We start from the raw sequence: 24,419 nt of genomic DNA, 5'->3' as shown, positions 1-24,419 counted from the left end.
CAAACTCAAGGTCCGGCTAACAGGGGTTCGGAGGGGAAGAAGAAAACCCCTCTGGTTTCAGCGGTGAGCACGGAGCGTGGCCCCCCAGCACCCACAAACGTGCTTCTGCCCATAAACCACCCCAAACGCCTCTCATGAGCCCGAGGGAAGAGGGGCTGCAGCAGCGACGGCAGCGTGTGTTCCCGGGCCGTGGGAGCGGCGGAGCGGAAGCCGCAGGGGCTCCCCAGGGCTGGGGACGCGCTCTGAGCCCGCTGCCACGGGGCGCCCTCCTGCCGGCACCGAGGCACCAAGGGGCACCCCACAGCCCTCACGTCTGCACCTCCGTGCGGAGACACCACGGAAAGAACCCGAGACACACCTGCCTTGCTTTTTAGTTCCTAATTACGCCATTGACACAGATATTTGCCATCTGAAAGCAGTTATGTGTTTAAGTTGATGAGTATTCCAACGTCCACGCTCTCTTATTTCTATGAACAAGCAGTGCTGAAGGCCACGATTACCTTTTATTTACCTCCTTTACATCTTATACTCAATAATGTATCTTATTTCATCAGTTTGATGTATTTCCATTAGGAAGCCAAGTGTTTTGCAACAACAAAATAAAAGAACCACCTTCCAGCAAATAAAGGAGCATCATTTGGGGAGAAAGAAGAGAAGCCAGGCGGGGACCGGCTCTGAGCGAGATCTCACAGGTAACGGGCTGGTCTCTGCATGGCTTTGCCACTTGCTGCCCCCGGATAGGCCATCTCCCTGCATCCTGCTTTTTCTGGGTTGGTTTTTGCCAGTTTAGCAGGCCAAATGGTTTCACCGAGGGACCACGGAATCACCCGAGCCGACACGACAGGCGCCGCAGAAACCCCTGGAGCAGGGAGGGACAGGGGCAGCACCCCCTGGACGACAGCCAGCCCTAAAACCAGCTTCGCTCGGCCCAAAACCCCACCCTTATGGGCTACATTCTCCAAATCCTAAAAGTAGTTCAACCTGATATTAAAAATAGATAAGCGTGGATTTCCTTTTAGAAGCATTTTTCTTTTGAAGTCACCCTACTCTTGCTTCAAGATCAGACGATGCTTCTAGGCCAACTTTTCTCTCTAAAACATGTAAATACAAATTACTGAATATGAAAAGAAAGCCGAGTTTAACTTAACGTTCTAAGTCTCTTACCCAAACACATTAATACTTGCATTAATAATATAAAGTGTTAAAATATGCATGGCCATGCATAATTAAGGAGCACAGAAAAATTATGCTAGCTAATGTGGAAATTATAAAGGGGGATGTTGGTCACACTGCAGTGGTATGTGTTTTGGGGAGGGTTATGAACAGATCAGCACAGGCACAGGAAACACTATCCGAGATAATATGTGCCTTCATTAGCATCAATTACCAATTACTGTTCAAGAAATCTGGTGAATCACCATTCTGATTACAGTGTTCTAGCTATATGCTGTCACTTGTATCATCATCTTAGCATTAGAGTCCTCCTCCAACAGGGAAACAGTAACATCCAAGTAATGTGGGACAAACGCAACACTTCGCAGTGCCAAGCACCGTAAGCAAAAATGCACAATCTTGCATTGTGCTGCTGGTTTAGGAACAGTGCTGCATTTATATCGCCTTTTCTTACTTGGCTTTCAGCTTTTTAACAGAACAACTGCATCTGATTTCTTTTCCCCACAGCAAGTAATAGGGAGGGGTGATCAGAATCAGCTTTGTGTAGTAACACCACCACTATAAATACAGACACTACCCTTCCAAAAATAAGAAGCCTGAAGCTTTTTTTTTTTTTTTTTTTTTTTTTTTTTTTACACTGCATCAGATCAACAAAACACTGTCAAGCAGAATTTTTTCCCCCTTCAATATGTATGCTGCAAGGCAGAGTCTCACAGATAAACAATTTTGGGAGAACTCAGTAATAATTTTCTCCCTATGGAGCACTCATACATACAAAACCAGAGAAACAAATAGGTAGGTTACTTAGTGCTACAGCTGAAATCAAATACATTTTCTCTGATGTTTGCATTTGAAAGCCTTTGCTTATAGTATATTATACTAAGCATTAAAACAAAATTTAGGCTAAAGTAAAAGTCTGCAAATCCTGAACTCTTTTGTTGACTTTCATGCCAAGATCCAGGTCACAAGAAGTGTTAGCACCCCCGAGTGAGAGAATGATGCAGCAGTGACACCAGGAGAGACGGTGGGTAAGAGCGAGTGACAGATCCACTGGGAATGCAGAGCAGCACCCACTGCCCGTGGGAGTCCTGGGAAGGAAATCGGGATCCCCTGGGCATTATCTAGGAGTGAAGGAAACAGCTCACCCTGCCCAGTACACACAGCACAGCTAAGGGACACATTACTGATATCACGTGTTTAATTGAAACCCTTTACTCATGCCAGTGCAAAGAAAGGGCAGCAGAAGAGCAGAGGACTCTGATTCCCTGCAGCAGAAGGGAAAATTCTGAAGTTAAAAAGCATAGATAGAATAGCCTTCCAAGAGTAAGATCTTTTAAGCCGTAGAATACAAGCAGCATGCACCTTTTTACTTGGGGCATTTATGAATTTGCCCAATAAAAGTGTAGTGTATTACTACAGAGAATTACACAAAGAATGGGATGGAAAGGGACTGGATGGTCCCATGACTGATTTCTACAGCAGCGCAGTTCACTTCTGGTTGAGCCAAGCATACAGGCAATTCTGACAAATTAAAACAACACTGTAGTTCTGAACAACTGCAAGATGACAAAACTTCAGGCAAGCAAGCTTTAACAGATTTCCACTAAGTCTTCAGCAGACTGACATCATGCTATATCATATGAAAACATTATCTAGTTCAAATCCAGATCAGAAAATTGGCAAAGAATATCCACCTTTGTGAGTTGTACTACGTTCCCTTTTCATGTAAAATGGGAAATGGTTAGCACCGGGCTGCCTCCAGTCTGTCAGCCAGCACCAGAGTCGCCCCCCTTGAGGGAGCAGCAGTGGTCCCGTAGGTGACCAGCACGGACTGCTGATGGCACACCGGTCGGGTGAATGGAAGCCCACACAGACTGGGATGCTGGACTGCTTGATCTACTGCTGCCGCTGACCAGGATCTGGCTCCGTGTCGACTTTGGAGGGTTTGGGACGATTCCTAGCAACTCTGCAGAGTATGAGGCAAATTTTAAACTGTCGACAGAAGAGCAAATCCCCTCTGCCAACTCCTTTTCCTTGTCAAGCAGGACAGGACTCTCTCCCAACAATCCCAAGGAGTATGTGTGGATGGAAAGGAAAGCAGGGACACTCCATCTCCCGCAGGCACGCACCTCCCAGTAGTCCCTGTGAACGACTGGGCCAACCACAGCGTCTTGTGCCGAGCCAGACTGCTTCCAGCTCCGGGATCCAAGCATCCCAGACCAAGGATGGGACAACTTCTGAAAGCAAAGAACATTTCATCATCTCTTGGGTGCGGAAGAGGCAAACGAGAACACGCTGATCCTTTCAGCGTTTGAAATAATGTTATGAGAAGGAAAAAAAGTAAAATTGTAGCCATGTGTTTGAGCTTTGCCCTAACAGAACAGCACTGCTTCCCACAGCACCCCGGTTCCCAGGGAGGGGACACACTGGCTGGTGCGCACCTACATTTTTCCCTAGGATAGACCCTGGAAAACACACTCGAGAAATCAAACACACCAGGGCAGTAGCAGACATTCCTGTCAGATCCATTTTGAGCAGCAGCATGGAAAATCGAGAGGAATGTCACTGAGCAGCTGCAGGGGGGTCCCGGAGCCCAGCCCCTGCAGCCGCCACCCCCAACACCCTCAAATCCTGCTCGAGACCCAGGCACAGCTCATCACACCTACCGTGCTCCCGGCACAACATCTGGGGCTCAGTCTCTGTCTCCAGTAACATCTACTCTTGGCAATAAGGGAGCTGCTCACTGTGCTTCACTCATTAGTGGAGAGCATTAGCCAACTACTTAGGATTGCTGGCTGTTTCTAAAGCTCACAAATCCAATTTTCAGAAAAAGCAAGGCAAAGTTCATCTTCCCCTTCCCCCATCCCTGCCTGCCACGGCTCTGGGGTTAGATTTCAGAAGCAGTATTTATTGCAGAAGCTTTCTATTCATTCATTTTCCAAGATCAGTTGCCCACTGGAGGAGGTGGAGCAGCTGCGGGATGCGAGAACAGCCTTGGTTCTCCGCAGAATGCCTCCAAAAGGCACTACAGAGCACCCTGCAGGATGCTCACCTGCCAAATAACTGCCCGAGCAGCATTCGCCTTCCCCAGAGCAAACCAATTCCAGGACACACAACGCTGTGCGCGAGGTGGTGCCTGATGCTGTGGGAGCTATCAAAGCCCCTGTGGTCTCCGCCAAAAAACCAACCCCAGTACCTGCTGTAGGAACCGCTGAGTGGCAGCACTAGGGGAGAAAGGCACAACAGGTAATGTGGTACGGTACTGCAGGGCTGGAACTGCTCCAGCTTCTGGCCATCGCACCCACGGGCCCATTTGCCAGGTGCCCTGCACCTGAGAGGACACTGTGAGAGGTCAGGGATTTACTCCCAGATTTGTCAGTGAAGGAATTGTAAGGCTTAGTTTAAGACTGTAAAGTATTTTCAGATTCCTCAGACTCAGATTTAGCTTTTGTGAATTGTTGGTTGCCATCACACCATGAAACAATTAGCTTGACAGGTCACTAATCCAGGTATAAAAGAGCTTTTCATCTGGCGCACTGGTAAGAAGTTTGCTGATGGATCCACCTACCGTAAGGTCCAGCCCCTGGTCGCCTGTTCCTTGCCCAGAAGGCAGAAAACCACAGGCAGTTCACACCAGATCCGTCTCACTGCACCTCCGAACACAGCACCCTCAGCGTATGCCTGAGTCCTTGCAAATGCAGACAGAAGTTCTATGCTACAAAAAGAAAGATTTTTCATACTCCAAGCAGACCTTCTGGCATTCTGATCAAAACCTCGTTTGAATAAATACATTCCTCCTATTTAAACTTTCCCTAAGTTTCAGCCAGACCTGCTAAAATATTACATTGCCCTTTCTAAGCTGTTTTTTTTCTGCCTGATATTGGCAAAAATCACTGCATTCCTTCCAGAGATCAGTGAAAAATAATCTGAACATATAATCTTTTGTACTTTATTTTCAAATAATTTAATCATTTTTCTCCAGTTAAATACTTAACAAGAAAAAAAGTCATAGTCCTACAACTTCAAAGATCTAAGCAATTTAGTTTTATTACTCTGTCTCATAATTATGACATACAAAATACAGCATTTTCCCTGAAAATGAACAGAGATTTAAAAACTTTAAGCAACTAACTGGCACTCAACCCTCAACCTCTTTTTAAATCCACCAGCTCCTGCTGCTCCTATTAATAAACATTCTTTCTCAGATTTCCACTTCATCCTGCCGTGCTCAGATAGGAAACATTTTTGTTGACTGGAAAACAACTGAGTGGTAGTTCTGCTACCCCTCAACATGACACAAAAGGTAACAATAAAAGCTCTCTCTTCCTAAATGAGTAAAACCTACAGCAAAGCATGATTTTTTTACCTGCAGACCCCAGCCCCACAGAGATGGTGGGAGTACAGGCTCTGCGAAGCACACTCCCAAAGAGGCAGTCAGCCTCTTCCTCAGAGCTGCTCTACCTGGTGCAAGCCTTCACTAAACAAAGACAAACTTTGTATAAGGCGGAAAAAAACCCTGGCTCATATTAACATGCTTGAAATCATCCTAGATTTGCCTTAGGGCAACCAGAAATACCAAGCTGTAACTTCTGCTAAGCAGGAGTCTGTGGCAACAGCACCCGCAGCTCTGCCGACACAGGGCGTGCAGCACGTGGGGAGAAGACTTCTCGCCGTTCAGAGATTCTTCCATATTTCACAAACACGGACAATGCAGCAGTGAGCACAACGCACCCGGGGAACGCCAGTCACAGATAAACTCCTCATTGTTTTAAGTATTTCTTGACCACTGAGAAAAGTGGTCGGTAGCAGAAGTGGTGGCACTATCAAGCACAGATTTGTGTCACTAACAATCACCTAATCCTGACAACATACACCTAGAAAGGCTGTTGTCTACAGACAACTTCAAAATTATACACAAACTAGTTCTAAGTTATTCTTCAGTTACAGCATCTGTCCTACCAGCTCTTCAATGTCTGAATAAACTGGACCTTATCATTGAAGCACTTGAAGCTCAACCAGAACGCTCGAGTGCCATGCCCAGCTGGAGCCTCTCTCTAAACGTGCAGAAGCTAGTTCTGAAAAATTACATTTTGATCCTTCAAATAAAAAGTCAACAAAAATCAGTTAGACAAGTTTTTAATCAGGCTGTTAAATTCCATTAGATCTGGCTGCAAGTATTTTATCATGAAAATTTACAACTGTTAGAAAAATTAGATGCTTCCATTCATCTTTTCTCCTCAATTCTTCCACAGCTGTACCTTAAAAAAATGTCTTATCATACACCAAAAAGCCTCAAAGCATAATTACGAACTGTCACCTGTACGATGCTAGCTAAGAATTTATGAAAATAAGATTTTATCATAAGTTTTCCATTTTCAATGCCAGATTGGTCACTAATGAAATGTACAAGTATTTTCTACCAATTTAATGATGGTGTACATGCTTTCACTAAACACTGCAGCATGCAGCTTTGCATGGCACACATAATGTGCTCATACTAAATAGATGACATAGTTTCCATAAGAATTAGTAGCAATGGAAAATGACAACTTATACAGACCCACAGAACATAATCAGGACATTGTTCGTTAATGCCTGCCACCACTGTTAACTCTATCCCAGAAAGCCTCAAGAGGAAGCTAGATATAGTAGCAGGAGCTGATGAACTTCCAGCTGCAGGGGAGTGGGAGGGAAAGGAAGCAGACCGATTAGTTGAATAGATTTATTGTATGCACATATTCTATGTTAAAACCCTGTATCTACTATAACATAAATTTTTTTGAGTCATTTGACTGTTCACAATTCAAATACAGGAAAATGCTATCAGGCTAACATGTGTTTGTTCAGCAGGAAACCCTTCCTTCAGAATGTAAAACGAAGTAGTGAAAAGCCAAAACTTTGCTAGAACTGTCATACTATTATTTCTCAAATATGAGAAGGACCTTTTGATGTTCTCCCGTCACATTAGAAAATCATCTCTTAAGTCCATGTGAGCTCCAGAGAAAAATACAAAGCAGTAAGGGCTGAAATGCAGTGTTCTCTCTCTCAAATACGTAAGACATTATCATACTACTTTACATACTGTTTAGCTGTCAAGAGTTTATTCTCAAGCCATGAATATTTTCTGATTTTCCTTACAATATATCATGAATACAACCAAAGCATCTTAAATCAAATCTGTAAGCGAAGTTTCTTTCTCTAGTTGCTCTATATAATGGTCTTCGACACCGGCAGAGCCTACATACCGCCAATTTTGCAAAATGCACTGAGTTGACCTGCACTTCAAGAAGACAATTAAGCTGAAAGAGATTCCTTTAGGCTCTTCACAATTCAAATGAAGATCATAACCCTTAAAAATTGAGAGAAAAGAACTCCAACTACCATTCTTGTAAAAGAAGGATAAAATGACGTGGCACTGCTCATTTAATCACTGCAGTGTCAAAAAAAAAAAACTAGGAAAGCAAATTATTTGTCTTTTATTCACTTATAATATTGTATTAAAAAGGAAGATAAAATAAAAAGAAGATAAAACACAGGAATGTTTGGAAGACGATACAATCTGACCAAAGCCCAAACCCAATGCAGTAATAGAGCAAAATGAGTGTCATCATCTGCTTAATTAGAAGAAGAAACACATGCCAATTAAAAAAATAAGAAAATTGGTTGTGGGTTTACAAACCACATTGACAGTGAATTAATTCAGTCACTGTGCAATAGGATTGACTGTTACTGTCACAAATCACAGCAGTGCTGCCACCGAAACAAGCTCCTGCACTCTTATGATTGGCATCGGTGATGACGCTCAAGAACTCCAAAAGTTATTACATTTTACAATGCTACATGGACATCATTGTACTTGATTTGTGTCAGAAGCATTTTGCCTTCAAAGCAGATTGTTTTGTCCACATTCCACTTCCTCTCTGAGGTCACAGACAAGCTCCTACTACCTTAGGAAGGAAAATAAATTGTTGTTGCTGTTGTGTTCCAGCACCGCGGGGCCAAACGCCAGGCTGTCCCGTCGGGCAGCCGCACACCCAACACAGTCCTCCTCCTTTCTCCCCACCATTTTTCTTTTTTTTTTTTTCCACCCCAGTAAAAGAATTAATACCAACAACCAATTAAGTCACCTGGAAAGGAATGCACTAATACTGACCAGGATTATGTTTGAGACAGTAGTTGCATCTTAAAATTCCTTTCACTGTCACTAGCAATGGAAATAACTTACAGCATTTCAAGCCAGCTCTTCCAGTCAATTAGGACTTATAATTTGTATGCTATTGTTATTAAACTTATTAAATTAGACTAGCATAATGACAAACCTATTGAGCAACAGCGTTCAAAATTAAAGACTTGGAGTAATAGTAAAAGAATTCTGAAATTGAGGTAGGCGTTTGATGGATTCCATCGGCAAGTTCTGTTTGGAGGGAAGGTTTGGAAAGGAAGCGGATACCTGAAGGGCAGTGCATTTTTCTACACCAGCACCACTGCTCCCAAGTAACTGAGAAACACGATGACTGGCTACAATAATAAAGAAACATGAGAAATATGACCCTTTTAACAAGGAAAAAAACTGTTTTGAAAGAAAAAAGGATGCATTATTTTGATCATTATCAAGTATTCTCACCATTCCATGTATCTGCTGTATCGCTCACTTTTTCTGTTTGTCCGTCCAAGGCACCATCTACAGAGTCACAAGCACCAAATATACCAAAGGCAAACCAAACCGTACAGAAAAATACTAGGCTTCTCCCCTCCTCAAAGACTTAGGCTCTGTAAAACAAAGACTAGCGAAACACAGCATACGCCAAATTAGTAAAATAAAAAGCGTTCAATATACTCCATGCCGTAGCATTACCCATGGTACCAATACTTTAAAGTGAGTAAAGAATATTGCTTTAACTAAAACCTTGTACTATGAGTGAGAAACTGGTATCTTATTCTGTAAGTAATCTAAAAGAAGGACCACCTTCCCACCCCAATCAGCTAACTTCATTTCTGTTTAAAAAATAAACCCAGAACTCTTAGATGACTTAAAGCCTACAGCAAAATCCGAAGGCGTTTAAGTATTTCAGGATGGGATTTATGGCAGAGTTCTGAAATGGATACTCCTAGTTCCTGTTGCTTTTACTGGAATATTTTTATAGAGAGTCACTTTTTTTCCCACCCTACCCTTTTCCTTTGCTGAATTTCCACACAATAACTTAGGTTTGACCATCACCGGACATCTGAACAACAATAAAAAAAACTTACAGCTGGATCCTGTATTAGCCCCAGCTGCACAGGATCTTTGCCTGCCTTCAGAAGGCAAGAGAGCCAATAGCAAAACAGTAGGAGAGCTTCTTTTAGCAGCTTACCTCTGAATAAATTCTTTTTCCATATGCTACTACAACAAACTATTTTACTACTCAATGCAAACTGAAGTTATTCTTCCTACTTTTCATCTCTTTTCTAAAAAAAAACCAAAAATATTACAAAAATTCCTTCTTCAAAAACCTTTACTACAACATGCCAGAAAATAATTATCTCCAGATGGTCTTTCAAGTCTAACATACATACAATGGATCAATCTGCCAAGTCCACCCACCCACAGGCTCCATAAACTTCAGAGTATTATTTGTATTTGATTTGGATTACCAATTTCACCTGACCTTTCCCCTTCATAACACGTTACTTTTTCAGGCTTAGAACACAGGTAGAAAATACAAAAGAAAAGTAAGTTTTCAGCAAAATACGAATGATAACATGACGTATACTCTCTTTACTTTGGATATCAATGAATTTACAGCGGAAGGACTAAACTGGTCTTCTTTTTATGTTCGCTCTTATAAAATATCACCTAATCTTTTAAAACATTCATGTGATAGTATGTCATTTTTGGTACAAGACCAAGACTAAACATTGCAGCCTTTCCAACTTACATTGCACAAAATGAGAGTGAACAGTTACATGTATTTTGATTTTTTTTTTTTTTTTTTTAAATCATTGGGGGTGGGGAAATTTCCTCTCAGAAATTTAAAGAAGAAAGTTACTATATTTAACCCATAAAAATCCACTTCCTATAGCCAAAAAAATAATCAACTCCATATGCTCCATTTATCTGTCCTTGCTAAAACATGTAGAGCAAACTGAAACCTTACAAGCTGCCTAGAAAGGCTGACCTCACGTAATGCACAGCAGAGATTCCCAGATTACAGAATTAATCAGCAACACCTACACCAAGAACAGCCCAGTCACACCCCTGAAACCTCTCCATCTCTGCCTTCTGCGCCTGCAGACGACACCACTCATTTCTCCAAACTTTGCCTCTGACTAACCTTGGCCACCAGTTTCAACTTCCACTGAGGAAACAGCTTCCATACAAACTGCAATCCAGGAACAGCAGCACAAATTATGAGAGATAGTGGGAGGGAAAACAAGCACAGATCCTCTCCTTGTTCCCAGATGAATGTTGGACACTGCTTAAACATGTTGCAAGTATGTGGTATGATAATTTTAATAATTAAAAGGGTGGTACAGTAGGTCAAAACTGACTTGCAGAAGAGCAAAATAAAGGTCTATAAAATAAAAGTTACTTTTGAGACTATAAATCTACACTTTCATAATAAGACCACCCATTTAGGCATTTACGTGATGGATAGCATATGCAAAATGAGTTTTCCCTAATTTGTATATGCTGGGGTTACAAAAAACAAGACTAAACCAATTATTACTTCAGACTGATAGAGGCTGTTGCAGGTATACTCCTATAAATATTAGGTGTGTGTTTTGGGTGGGTTGCAAGCAAACCCCTTTCAGTTGAAAAAAAAAAAATAAGAAAAAAAAGAAATTTAAAAAAATTAGAACCAAAAATAAGAAAAAAGTAAAGGGAGGACCCCAAAGCAATATACAGAAACGCGTTCGGCTGCCCCACGCAGTCAGGTCCACAGGTCTGTTATAGTGGCCCATCAGCCGGCACGGCTGCACCCAGCAGCTCCTGTGCGGGCAACCACAACCAGCCCAGCACTTTCCACCTACAGTAAAGGGGTCAGGCCCATTTGGTCTTCCCGAGAAGGACACAGGATGGTCCCGTACAGGACCAAGCCCCTGTCCCGTGCACGTTAGGAGGTTCATGGTCAGAGAACACATTGAACTTGCAAGGTTCTTCCCAAGCACGGAGTTTCTCTGTAACAGAGCCACCATCTCTTCTTACAGCCACTTAGTTTAACCTCAACTTCCTGGGAAAACTTTCCTCCACATCCCCTGGCTGGCAAGTTATGAGATACTGAAACAAAAACATGCTTTACAAATTCAAAAATTGCATTTGCAAGTGGTCAGAGTTGTACTCAAAGAGAACCCACAGCCTGGTGGGAAAATTCCTCCTCGGTGTGTTAGAATGGCTGGGCAGGAAGTTCATCAGTCCAAACTTACATGAGCAAGACAGAAAAAAAAAAAAGTTATTTAGAATCTGACTACTGAATATAAGAAATACTGCTTCAAGCAACAATAATTCCTTTTTTTACAATATGCAATGCAATTGCAAATGTCCCTTTTGACAACTGCCCCTCTCTTGTAGCAGGGCAACGGGATCTGTTTATGTCAGGATTTGACCCTGCAGACAACACTGCTTATGAGCTAAACAAGGATCTTATTAAGGAACATGATATCTACAGTACATGAAAGCAAAAATGTAGCAGCAAATAAAGACTCTTGAACACTTGGAATTAAACAAGAAAACAACCTGAACGGTATTTTGCAATATGAATCAGATAGTAAAAAAAAAAAAAAAAAAAAAAAGACAAAAATACATGTCTCCATGCTAGATGTTACAAAGACTATTAATGAGGCGGTTGTATAAAAACGTAGAGGTGACTCATTAACTGATTACATCTCACAGTTCCTCTTAGAGAAAACAGTAAGAGGCAGTTCCCCTACTTGCACATGCCAATTTTTTCAGCCTTTTTTTATGCACGCCTATGTGTGTGAGAACAAGAGTGAGCACAGGAGAAGTCAGACACATTTCTTTTCCTACCCACCAACTGCTCCTGCCGAAGCACGCCCAGCCCAGCTCTCAATTTCAATCTCATTTGGCTGAGGAGCAGATACTCCTACAAACTGTGTGAGAACCAGTAGCTGTGTAGAAGAGCCACTAAAAATTAATTCCCAGAGTTATTGTTCAGCCTCTTCCATATCCTGAGACCCCTGCATTTCATCATTTTCACCCAGCTTTTTTGCTAGGAGACTCAAGGCATTTCATCTAAAAATCAACAACAGCATCTCCTTTGGCATCAAGGACCCGCATCTGCAAAGAACAGCGGCAGCTCCTCCAACTCCACCCGAGCCCTTGGCCACGGCAGTGAAAGCCAGGCTTGAAATCAGATTCAGCTCCCACAGGGGAACCGATCTGCAATTCCTGTAGAAGAATTTCCTTACGGAATTCAGAATAATTATTACTTAATAGTCTTACAGCAAAGTCTATCCTTGTTGGTACAATTTCCATCGGGTTGCTAAATAACAGCACCAGTATCACACATCTCCCTGGCACAAGGTAACTATTTCTCTTTATAATGAACAGAACATCTGAGAATGAGACTAATTAGTAAAACCATGCCAAGAAGCACAACCTGTTGAAAAATTAGATCAAAGATCTTCAGTACTCCACATCCTAGATGAGATTCTGATTTAGATTTCACAAGCTTCCAGCATACAACATTTCCTGTTAACTCCATGAGATCCCACTGAATTCGTCGAACACTTTTTTTCCTATGAAACACTAGATGTTTGTGTTTGCCTTTTAACGTGTCAACTTTTACTGGGAAATACATAGGTATGATTTAAGTGGGTAGATAAGCAGATATCAGAAGTCCAATGAAATTGTGGGAGCAGCTATGCATCACTTATTTTCCTTAAATTAAACTTTATATTAGCAAATAATGGGTTTAAAGAACCTCAGAAAGTAATGAAATAAATGTGACACAGATGTTCACAAAAAAAAGAACAAGAATGTTTTTCCTTCATAGCAACCAAATAGGTCAAGCCATTTCCTTCTTCAGGCAAATCTCAGAGGACCACAAAACACATGGTTTTCTAGTGGATTTTGTGTGTCTATCCCACTAAGAGGAAACACTGCTGTCCAAAAAATTTGCAATACTAAGTTTTCCCATGAAATTGTTGGAATTAAAAGAAGGAAGTCATATGCAATTAAAAACAATTTACTAGATGTTAAAGTTATACAAATGGCATAGTTAAATACACTTTTATTACCTACGTCACATACCTTTCCTATACAACATATTGCTTTAAGAGAACACACAGTGAACATGTCAGAAATGCCAACGTTACGGCTGTTCACATAATTTTTCCTTTGCTTCTGTAAATCTTAAAGTAAAATATCACGTTGTTCACTTCAATGGGATTCCTGCCCTACAGTTCTGTAAGTTGAGAGGTTTTTCTAATAAGCCAGCTGCTAAGTACTTATTTTTATCCTCTGTGAGTGAAGCACATGGTCAATGTGTCCAAACTCTTCACTGAAATAAGTGCAGTCCTTCCATACGTACGTAAGTACTCATGAACTACAGGGAGACAAGGCAAAGCAGACATCATTAACTATCCCTTTACTTTAAAAAGGAGGAAGAAATTCATATAGATTCATTCAATCATCACAAAACACTATTCCCATGCAGAAGTTGACAGAAAACGTCACCTGTGATCCCATAACCAGATTAAATCTATTTGTGGGTTCAAACAGGAAAATTAACACTGCATAGGAGAATGTAACTTATTTCCTAACTTTGAGATTGCAAAAGTGTTCCAATACTTTTGCATTGCCCTTTTTCTGCCATTTTGTTTACAACTTTTCCACAGACTATTTAAAAAAAAAAGAATAAATTATAACATTAACTATTTACTTGTCAATAACCACTGAGGATGTCAGCATGCATCTACAGACATCAAAAAAAGGAAGTGGGTGGAAATAACATTAAGAGCTCTGTTTTAGACTCATAAAGCTTAAGATGACAATTATGCAATCTTAAGATGTCAAATAAGCCAACATTTTAGCTGGCACAGATGGTACTGGATCCAGAGCACACAGTACATGCTGTGAGTCACCAATTTAAATATGATAGATCGATTTTTATTTGCAAATTTGATTATCCAGCAACAAGACGTAGAGAGGAAGATCACACTGAACCAAGCACAGGGTCCTGCAACCCTCACAGAAAGCTGGAAGCAGAAAGATCATCTTCCAAATGAAAAAGCAATTAACAAGATAGGAGGGGAACGAGGAGGGAACAGTCAAAGCAGCCAAAAAAAGAGCAAGACTTGAAAAATAAAAGTGTAGTAAACAGCACTGGAGGCAGCTGGCAGGACAGAGAGGAGGAAGGGAATGTACCGAGTACAAGGGGTCAGGACAAGTGTGGAGAGGACCCAGGGTGAACCTGGAGGAGATACTCCTCAGACAGTGACCACAAACAGCTCATTTGACAGCTTCCAACACGGAAAGGAGATGGGGCAGTGGTTCGAAAACTAAATGGGGCCAAAGATAGGGTGTAAAAAGAAACAGACTAAAGCACGTTCACATTGGGAGGGAAAGGAAGGGAGCAAAAGATAGCAGATAAGATGGAGCTACAGTAAAGCAAAACATTCTAAGGCTTTTAAAATCTTTCTGTTGTGCTAGGAAAGGAGAGACTTATGGGACAAAAAGATGGCACGCAGGAGAAACCAGAGGAAAGCCACGATGTATTTCATTTGTTTTCCCTTGAAAGAGTGTTCAAAATCCTACAAAGAAAGAAGGGGAGGCAATAAAAATGACGGGATTGAGAAATTTGACGTGAACTGCAGAACATATCTTGGAAAACAGTGTGTTGCCCCAAGATCTGCAACTTTACCAGTTACCCCTCAACTTACAGCTCCAGCGATATTGCAAGATTGCGATGCCCAATCAGCAGCAGCAGCCATCACCGTGATTCCAGACACAGCTCTGCAAAGTACCCTCTGCTCGGGTCAGTCAGTCCCCCAGCCCGTGTCCCTGGCTGGGACAGCACAGGCGGAGGCCACTACAGGCAGAGGGAGGCCAGGCGACAGGCGTACTGCTCCCCTAAATGCACCGCACGCTTACACCACTGAGCACAGGGCACCAAATACTGTTACACAACAATGCACCAACTCTGGCAACCGGCAGCCTCTGGAAATTGTATCAGCAAAAATTTCACATTTCCTTCCAAGTCACAGCTAAAATATTGAACATTAGCCTAAAGAAAAAAAATGTAATGTGTTACTGCAATTAACAATTCCATTTTCTGATACCACCAGAAATAACTACTATTTACAAGATAATTATAATTAAAAATGCTATAGTAAAATATTAAAAGTGATAACAGATTAAATGGTTTTGGGGCTAAAAATTAAGGTACTGCTGATCTGACAGGTAATCTGCACAAATATGAGATTAGTTTAGCATGAAGAAATATTTATTTAACAAAAAAAGACTTAGCTGGCTGATAAAAGTCACATTTATGTCATTTACTTCTTTGTGTTCTATCTCTATCTGCTCTTTTTCTCTCCCCAGAACCAATTTGTGCAGTCAGTCTAACACTCGGGTGCATTTTTATGTTTTTGGCATTTCCCAAGAGAGCTATATAAAACTACAAGCTCTCCTCTAAGGAACTTTTGGGACAACTCTTAAAAACTACTACTACAAGTTACCCACTTAGATGAGTATGGAGTGAAACATATTTAACATTCTTCCGTGTCAAAATACATTTCTTATTTTTCTAAGCTTCTTTTATTATAAACAAAACATGCAGATTTAGTCTCAAATGCAGAGCAAATGTCTATAACCATGAGGAGGCCACATGGACTCTTCTATCTTCAACATCTACCATTGAAAGATACTACAGCATGAACAGAACAGGAGTTCAAGCTGCTCATGTCTATAAGTGATATATACATATATTTAATCAATTTTAAAACATTTCTTCTAAGAAAAATCTGAGGGTTTTGTTACATTTAACAGCTTTTACCTATAGATGGGTAACTGCTTTGCCCTGCAGAACAGAAGTCATCTTGCTAAATCTGGTTTGGCAGCAAATCCACCCTCCTGAGTCCTCTGCGAGACGATCTGGTCCCTCGGTCTCATTCCTCGTGAACAGCTGTTCACGTAACAACATCAGCCTACAACCTGGCACCATCGCCAGCGAGTACAGGCAGCGACTCACACAGCCTGGCAATCGAGCTGCTCGCTCCCCAAAAAGCCTTCAACATTCAGAAAGAAAGCAGAGTTTGGGGAACAGCAGGGAAACTTCAATGCCATAATCAGTGCTGTAATTTGGCTTATTTGTCAAGTAGAAGCAGGATTTTAACCTTTTAGCATGTCTGTGTAGGGCCCTTTGTAGAGACAGCTTAAAACAAAGGTACATACAGAAGCTGGTAAGTACTTATCTTGCAGTCTCTTCCAAGAGGAATGGCACGGAGTTGAGTTTGGGGGTCTACAAAGCCACCGCATAACTAGGCTCAAATTCAGAAAGACAAAGAGAAGTACTATTCTGCGCCTCCAGCACTGACTGTTTATGTATTTTGACCTTATACAGAATATCGCTTACTGTTTAGTGGTACACAACCACACCACCTCCTGCCAACAGCAGTATCCAACACCAGGATCTGTTCCCTGGTACCACCACCACGTAAAAGTAAGCACGAAGAAAAGTGTCAGTCATATCACAAGAGATGCAGTTTTAAGCCAAGTGAGGAGAGGGAGGAGGAGAAATTTCCTGCATGAACTGAACCACAGAGATATTTTAATCAGAACACAAAAGGTGGTTGAGAGAAACACCAACTGACTGGGATCATATCGCATCAATAATCCATGCAAAGAGCCTCTGCTGAAATCAATGGGAGGCTTGTGCGTAAGTGGATTGTATAATATAAACGCATGCCCCTATTCAGGGCTCCACACACAAAAGAGAAAGCAGCACTAAGAACAATTCCCTTAATTAACATTTCTCTTCCATCAAGTGCTTCTAAAATAATAAATCCTAGTTTTACACAGCTCCGTTTGCATTCGCAGTTTTTACCAGAGGTGGTAAAGCAACTGACCCCGTTTGACAAACGAGGGAAGTGAAGCATAGGATGCAAATTACACTGAAGAGCAGGGCAGCAGGCAGAGCTGAGCCAGGAACAGCAGTTTACCTTCTGAATCACAGTTTAATGTCCTAGATATTTAGATGCTTATCTAGTTCAAGCCTCTAATTAGGGTGATTCTGTGCAGTCCTCAAATAATTTTGCATACTTCCTAAAGTACCTGTGCACAGCAATATGCTTATCTCTATGAGCTTCTCACTCAATAATGGCAATTTTTTTTGAAGATCGCAAATATCCTGCAGAGGTTCAAAACACTGGGCTGCCCTGGCCAGACTCCCTTGGTACCTCTTAATTGTCACTTCTCACTGGCACCAAAGGATTTTAAAATTGGCTGTCAAATCCACTTTCCACATGTTTTGTATTGTTAAAAAAACAAAACAAAAACAACAACCAAAAAAACCCCCTTTCAATTCAGAATACCAATTCATTAGCTGGAAATGACCTAACTAATCCCTGTGTTCCAAACTGACAGCAGTCCATAAGGAAAAGCCAGACTGGTTTCTATGCAAGAAAAAAGTGCAATACTCACAGGAAGCCAGTGTAAGATGTCAAACAGACCGACTGCAAAAAAATTTCCAGTCTCATTACTCTTCAGTTGTTTTACAATGAAGCCAAGGAAGAACATACACTATATTGTAATTTGTCCCTAAAAAAGCAACATGTTTATTAATGTGATATGAAGTTATAAATAAAATAGTAGTTTCACTTGCATGTTAGGTGAAAATCTGACTTCACCTACAGAACCAGCCTTTAGCTAAACACAGACCGTCTTCTCCCGAGGTCCCAAGTGTTTTTCCTCCCATGAAAATCCAACTTTGAAATGCTTAACACCTTACGAAAGATTGATTCAGCAATACATCCACTTTCTAGTTTACATCTTCATGCAATTAACTACATTACACAAGGTTAGTGCCAATAACAAGCACGTTCATTTCCCCTAACTAGAGATGCAAGTCCCTAATCCTGTGAAAATAACATATTTTGAGTTGAATGAGCTTTCTACTCTTTACAATTACAGTGTTCAGCTGTTTTAAATAATAACTTTTCAGGACAGGCTTGTTTTGTCCTTTGTTTTCCTTTTTCAGATTTTTTTTTTAAAGACTTGCATCTATCATGGACAAAATGAGCAGAAGTGTCTGCTGAGAAATGGCCACATTTCCAGGCGACTGCTTGAAAAATTATTTTTCTGATTCATCACAGCACTTATTTTTTTTTTCCTCCAAGTTGTCAAAACAAACACCACACCCCCTTGATTTCCGAGTTCTGGGTAATTATATTTCGAATTAGCAAACACTGTGCAACTATTAATCACACAAGGCTTGGCCCTTACTTTACCTATTTAAAAATAAGCCAATGCATTCAAAGGCAGTCTGTTTAGCATTTTATTTCAGAAATACCCTCATCGCTTCACTGGATACCGCCACCACCGACACAGAGAATATAGGGCAGCGCATCCAGGCACCCCCTGCCCCGGGGCAGGATCAGCTGCTCCTCAGCCACCATTACCGCTGATGATACACAAGAGCTGGTTATTTCGGGCAGCAGCGTTACACACGCACTCACAAAACACAATATGAATTAAAGGGGGGAAGCGTGTTCCAAGTCTGCAGCGCCTTGAGCCGGTCTCCGAAAGGGGAAAATTAAAAATAAAAGCTCCCCCTAAGATGCCAGCCCGGATTTTCTAAAAGTAGTATCTGGCAACACGAACGCGCTGCCTTTAGGAACAGCTCGCCTTGTGCAAACCGGCCGGACGGCCCCGTGGGCGCACCGAGACTCCACCGGGACGCCCCGCACGGAGCCCCCCCCCCGAGCCCGGTCACCCCCGCGCCGCTGCTTCGCACGGAACCCCCCCCCCCGAGCCCGGTCACCCCCGCGCCGCTCGTAAGCGGCCGGACACGCGCTTCTGCCGCTCCCCGCCTCGCTCGCCCCACTGCCGCCGGCGGGAGCCCAGCCGAGGCGGGGGCTGTCACCACGGCCGGGCCCTGCCCCGCTCCGCCGCCCCCGCCTCGCCCCGCCGCGGGGCACACAGACCCCTTTGTGGCCGCCGGCGCCAGGGCAGCCCCCGCCGCGACCGGCAGCCGCTCGGTACCGGCTGCTACAGTGGCTCCGCTCGGCCCGGCCCCTCAGCGCCCGGGGGCCGCGGGCGGGACGGAGGGGCCGCGGCGGCAGCGAATGTGGCGGCCTGCGGGGCGGCCGGCCCCTCCCGGCAGCGGGGCACCGCGGCCTCCTCAGGGGCGAGCGGCCGCGTCCCCCCGCGCAACCCCGACACTCACCGCCACCGCCGCCGCCCTCCTCGTCCATGTCGGGGCCGCAGGCAGGGCGCGCCGCGGCGGCCGCGGCTGAGGGAGGCCCGGAGATCGCTCCGCTCGCTCGGCGCCTCGCCGCCGCTTCTTCTCCGCCGCGCTCCGCCGCCCCGTCCCTCTCCGCACAGCCCTGCCCCAGCTCCGGCGGCCGCGGCCCAGCCGCCCGCCCCTCTCATGTGACCCACCAGGGGCGGAGGGGAGGCAGGCCCGGCCGCCCCGCGCCGCCGCCCCCGCCGGGCCGCCGGCCGCCGCCGTGCCACCGCCTCCCCCTCCCCTCAGGGGGCGGAGAGCCTCCCCCCCCGCCTCTCCTGGTCGCCGTCCCCTCCCCGGCGGGGCTCGCGCGGCGCCCGGCAGCGCTGAGGGCCCTGAAGGGGCTTCCCCGCGGGCGGCCGGGGCCGGGAGGGCGGTGGGAGCCCGGGAGGAGCCCGGCCTGCGGGGCAGCCGCTGAGGCGCGGCCGGAGGGCGATGGCGGAGGTGCTGAGGGGAGCCGCCGGGTCAGTGGGGTTCACGGCGGCTGGGCTTGTCGCCGGGGTCTGCGGCAGCCGGGAAATGGCGGCGGAGGCGCCGGCTCTTTGGAGGGGGTCTTCGTCGGGTCAAAGGGCGGGAGGTGACAGGGCGGCGAGGGCCGGGCTGGCCTGAGGGCCCGTCCCGGGGGACGAGGTGGGCTGAAGGCTCCGGACAGGAGCCTGCGGCACACGGTGCTGTTTCTGCATGTTTTCCGCTGGTTCTCGCTGACTCCGTGCTCCGGGTCCCGGCGCTGGGCCCTTCCCCGGCGCCGCCGCCGTGAGGAGCCCGGTGTGTAAAGGGGATGGCTCCCTGCGGGGCGCGGGGTCTGTGGGGTCACGGAGGGTTTGCCGGTTACTGCCCCGGGAGCCGGCGCCGCTGCCGGGGTTTCACAAGTCCTCGTCAGAGTCTTCAGTGCGGTGCTCGGGAGCCGGTGTCGGCGAAGGTAAGCAGGAGTGTGCTGGCACGGACCCTCTCCCTCCCTTCCCTCTCAGGCACCACCCCTCTTCACGTGTTTGAAACGTTTGGTGTCAAAATTTTACTCAGATAGGAAGCTGTGGGAGGAAAGGGTCAGCCAACAGGAAAATATCGGTCTTTTCATTTTCCTGCTGTAGGCTGGCATGGGGCAGAGCGCCGCCGAGGAGGTGGCACCCCGCCGAAGGTGGTGGGTACAGCCCCTTTCCTGGCCATAAAGCATTTTACCCCGTCTAGAAATCATAAACATCGCAAACATTTAAAATATTCCGTATTTCATATCTTAAAAATTGTTGTAAGTTTAGTAAGTTAGTGTATAAAAAGGATATGATTACATAAACCAGAAGGATTACCTCCGTAAGAGATTTATTTTGAAATGTGTGTCTATAAAGTGCAGTTACAGGATGGTTTTAAAATAAGTCTGAATGCAGATGAACAGGCAATGGGCTTTGAATATTTTTGCACGCTGAGCAAACTGTTAAATTACATTAGAGGGGAATCTGGTTCATGAGAAAAAATCTGATTTTGTAATTGATTACAGATTGCTTTCATTTCATCTGTGATGTTTCACACCTTTATATAAAATATATTCCTTTCTTTTGTTGTTTTTCTTTATTATTATCACTTTTTTCCTTCCTTCCTATATTTCGGTATAACTTAACATGCTTTTGCTGTAAGGAAAGTTCTAATGCAAGAATAAAAGACAGCCCAATCACTAATTGTAGTACCAGAGAAGAGTGAGCTGTGGCGAGCCATCCTGCTCCCACCAGTTCAATGCAAAATTCCTGTTGACTTCATGGAGGCAATACTAGGTTTTAAAATTCTCCAAATTGATAGCAAGGATAAAAATTCTTGTGAAAAGATATGAAAGATATGAAAAAAATCTGTCCTAGTTAGAAGTGATCAGATGGGATATTTTATATAAACTTCATGGTGAAATCAGACAATTCCAAACTTGTGAGATAAGCAAAATGTTCTTTATTGTAACTTCATTATTAACTTGAGCAAACAGTTACATTTTCAATATTTCTCATTATTGAATATGTAGCTTACTCTGTTGTAACTTTGAAATATACGTACTTCAATACCCTCTTGAGGGAAATCTGTTCTTTCCAGTCCCATTTTAGCAGGATGACTTATTAGTGATACAGAGTACAAAAGAGTATTGAAATCAGAGTGTCTTCTTCAAGGCTGTATGTCTCTGAAATGACAGCAGATAGTCCTTAAAGCTTCAAATTTTCATATATATTGTGTATATTGTAAATAGACTTAATTTTGCATGGCCTGATCCTACCAGTATTTTAGACATAAAACTGTTAGTTTTAGCATACAAGGTGCTTACTGGACAAAGCCGTGTAATCTTCAGGTGAGATGTGCTGTAGAAACTTTTAAGATCAAGCCTTTGACCTTGTTGTCTGATTTTCCTTTGTATAAAATAAGTCTCATGTCTGGCTAGAACCTAACTAGGTCAGGAATAGATTTTTTTGGAAATGTACAAAATCAGCTGTAGAACTACAGTCATAATTCTACATCCTAGCTATAGTAGTTCTACCGTAGCAGAACTGCTCTGTAGTTTTTGGTAATTCAACAGTAACGATGCCTCTGCCATTAACTGCTGGGGAGTTCCTTACCGACAAAGACACCAGGAACCAGAGAGGTTGCTATCTCAGCAAACTTGGGGATACGCTCCAATAAACTATTTCCTACTTATGTGAATAATTCTCCCGCATCTACTTTGTTTTCAGGAGCTTTGATCATTCCTCTGTTTTGAGATACATGTGAATTTTATTTTTCCTCTCCATATTAGTAAGGCTTTCAATCAACAGTTTCCTAAAGATTGCTTGATCTTTTTATTCTTTCTTGCAGTCCCTTCTGTAGTCATAGCTCTGTTTTTACCACAAGTATGTTTTGCCAGTTTTATATCCACAAGTGTAACCTTCTGTGTTGGAAGAACATCATAGTCTGTCATTCATGTAAATAATAGTCTAATAGCTGGTCTGTTGGAACTATTTTTAGGGGAAAATTGGGCCATCTCCAAACCTGCTGTTGGCAGAGTTTATTCCTTGATGATAAATGTGGTTATTTGCTGAATTTTCAGGTAATACACTGTGTCTTCTTTTTTTTCCTCTTTGAATAGTTTAGTATGTGTTTTGATTCAGTTTCCACTAAGTAGTAATTTATTATGTCATTTTTGATTTTAAGGGGTCAGGAGCACATTTGTTGTGACATTTGTCCCTATGCAGAGAGTCAGTGAAGACAACTGAATCCCTTGCATCGCATTTTTGTGGTCTGAAAGGCTCATTAAATATGAAGCCATTTCTATGGATTTCAATCTGAACCAGATTCCAAGCAGCAGTGAATAAAAATTAAAATTACTCTTTATCCCTCCCTTTTTTTTCTTTTTCAAATAATCAAAGAATTCAAAAGTAGGAAAGCCCTGTTGGTTATCACATCCTTTCCTCAGCGGGTTCCTTTTTTTTCTGGATTGGTCTTTATTGGCTAATGGAAATTCTGAAAACAAAACGTCTTCATTATTCACCCTCAGTTTACTTATACAAATAAATAAGCTTAATCTTACTTTGGTAAGTTTCCTCTTTTAGTAATGGAAATGTTTCAGTCGTGTAAAATTCCATTTTATGAAGATAGATTTTGTAAATGTTTTATTTCTAATCAAAAGCATGAGATATGATGATGTTCATTACATGGATAGTAATTGGAAAGTAGATGGTAACATTGTATTCAAAGACAGGAAATACAATTCTGAATTTTCTCAATGCAGAAAGAAACAAATTATCTGCTGTTGTGCCATCAGACCAGACAGTGTCAGACACAAGGAGATGAAATAACGCACCTTACTATTGGAAGGAAAAAAGAATCTTAGAAATCCTAGTTAAAGATGTAGTCACCCCGCATGCAGGTATGCTCATTTCGTGCCTTTGGTCAAGACAGCACTAATTCGCAAGTCTGGCTTATTGTGACTTCTGTTAGATTTGGTAAGAAGTATTTTATAGTTACCCTTAAGGAGAACAGTTAATCTTAAAGACATGAACATCTGTGCAGTTTTAAGAATACATTATTAAAGGATATAGATAAATCTTAAAGAATATAGATATATCTTAAAGAATATAGATATATCTCAAATAATGTAGATATACCTTAAAGAATACAGAAAAGAATCAGCCAATTACTTGGCTGATTTTATTACTTGCTCACTTAGATGCTCGCATTTTTAGAAAAAATGGTGCAAGCAGTACATTTCCTAAGACAGTGTCTGCTTGACAGTCAGAATCAGTCATCAATCCTCAGCCATTGGATTGAAGAATACTTTTGCTTCAAATCTAGACAATCAAACAATTCTTATTTTTTAAGAAGCATTGCCTAATAATTTTCAGGCAGGAAGGTCTTAGTCCATCATCATACCTTTTTTCCTCCCCTTTTTTTTTATGTAATTTATCCGTACTTGAATAATCTAGTATTCTTAAACCCTTCAGGCAAACTCCTTGACTTTCTCCGTCTGGCAGGCGGTTTTTAGCTATGTATTCTTTCTGAAGATGTTTATGCTGTCACACATATCCTATCTGTCTCAGCTGGAAAAACACTTTTATAGAAAATCCTGTTTGCTGATTGTCTTAACGGTTTCAAAAGTGCTTGCACCTTTCATTTAGTCTGAAAAAACCTTTACATGCGAGTATTCTATATTGCTTTGGGGAACATCAAAGCTGAAGCTTAGCAAGTCAAACATCTTTTATGAATGGTGCTTTTTTGTATGGGTAGGAAGCTCGTTCCCTTAAAATAATCAAAAACCCCGAAGTTGAAGATGCCTCTCTTCGAAGAATTTTGCATGGGTTT

The 24,419-nt window shown here is 42.9% G+C and overlaps 1 protein-coding gene across 2 annotated transcripts in view; it reads right to left on the bottom strand.

Moving 5' to 3' along the window:
- The window catches only part of CYTH3 (cytohesin 3), a 48,679-nt gene extending 28,936 nt beyond the window's left edge, over positions 1-19,743 (bottom strand). Inside the window, exon 1 of one of the 2 annotated variants that reach the window (XM_074158822.1) lies at positions 19,563-19,743. In XM_074158822.1, the coding sequence (XP_074014923.1) occupies positions 19,563-19,590 (28 nt within the window). In that variant the 5' untranslated portion in view covers positions 19,591-19,743. Of the gene's footprint in view, positions 1-731; positions 757-19,562 lie in introns of those variants that run through there. The other variant, XM_074158823.1, reaches the window with a different exon arrangement.
- Positions 19,744-24,419: the final 4,676 nt, after the last annotated feature.

This window comes from Numenius arquata, chromosome 14 (genome assembly GCF_964106895.1).
Source record: "Numenius arquata chromosome 14, bNumArq3.hap1.1, whole genome shotgun sequence".
In the NCBI taxonomy this organism is placed as follows: domain Eukaryota; kingdom Metazoa; phylum Chordata; class Aves; order Charadriiformes; family Scolopacidae; genus Numenius; species Numenius arquata.
This window is presented reverse-complemented; position numbering and strand designations above follow the sequence as displayed.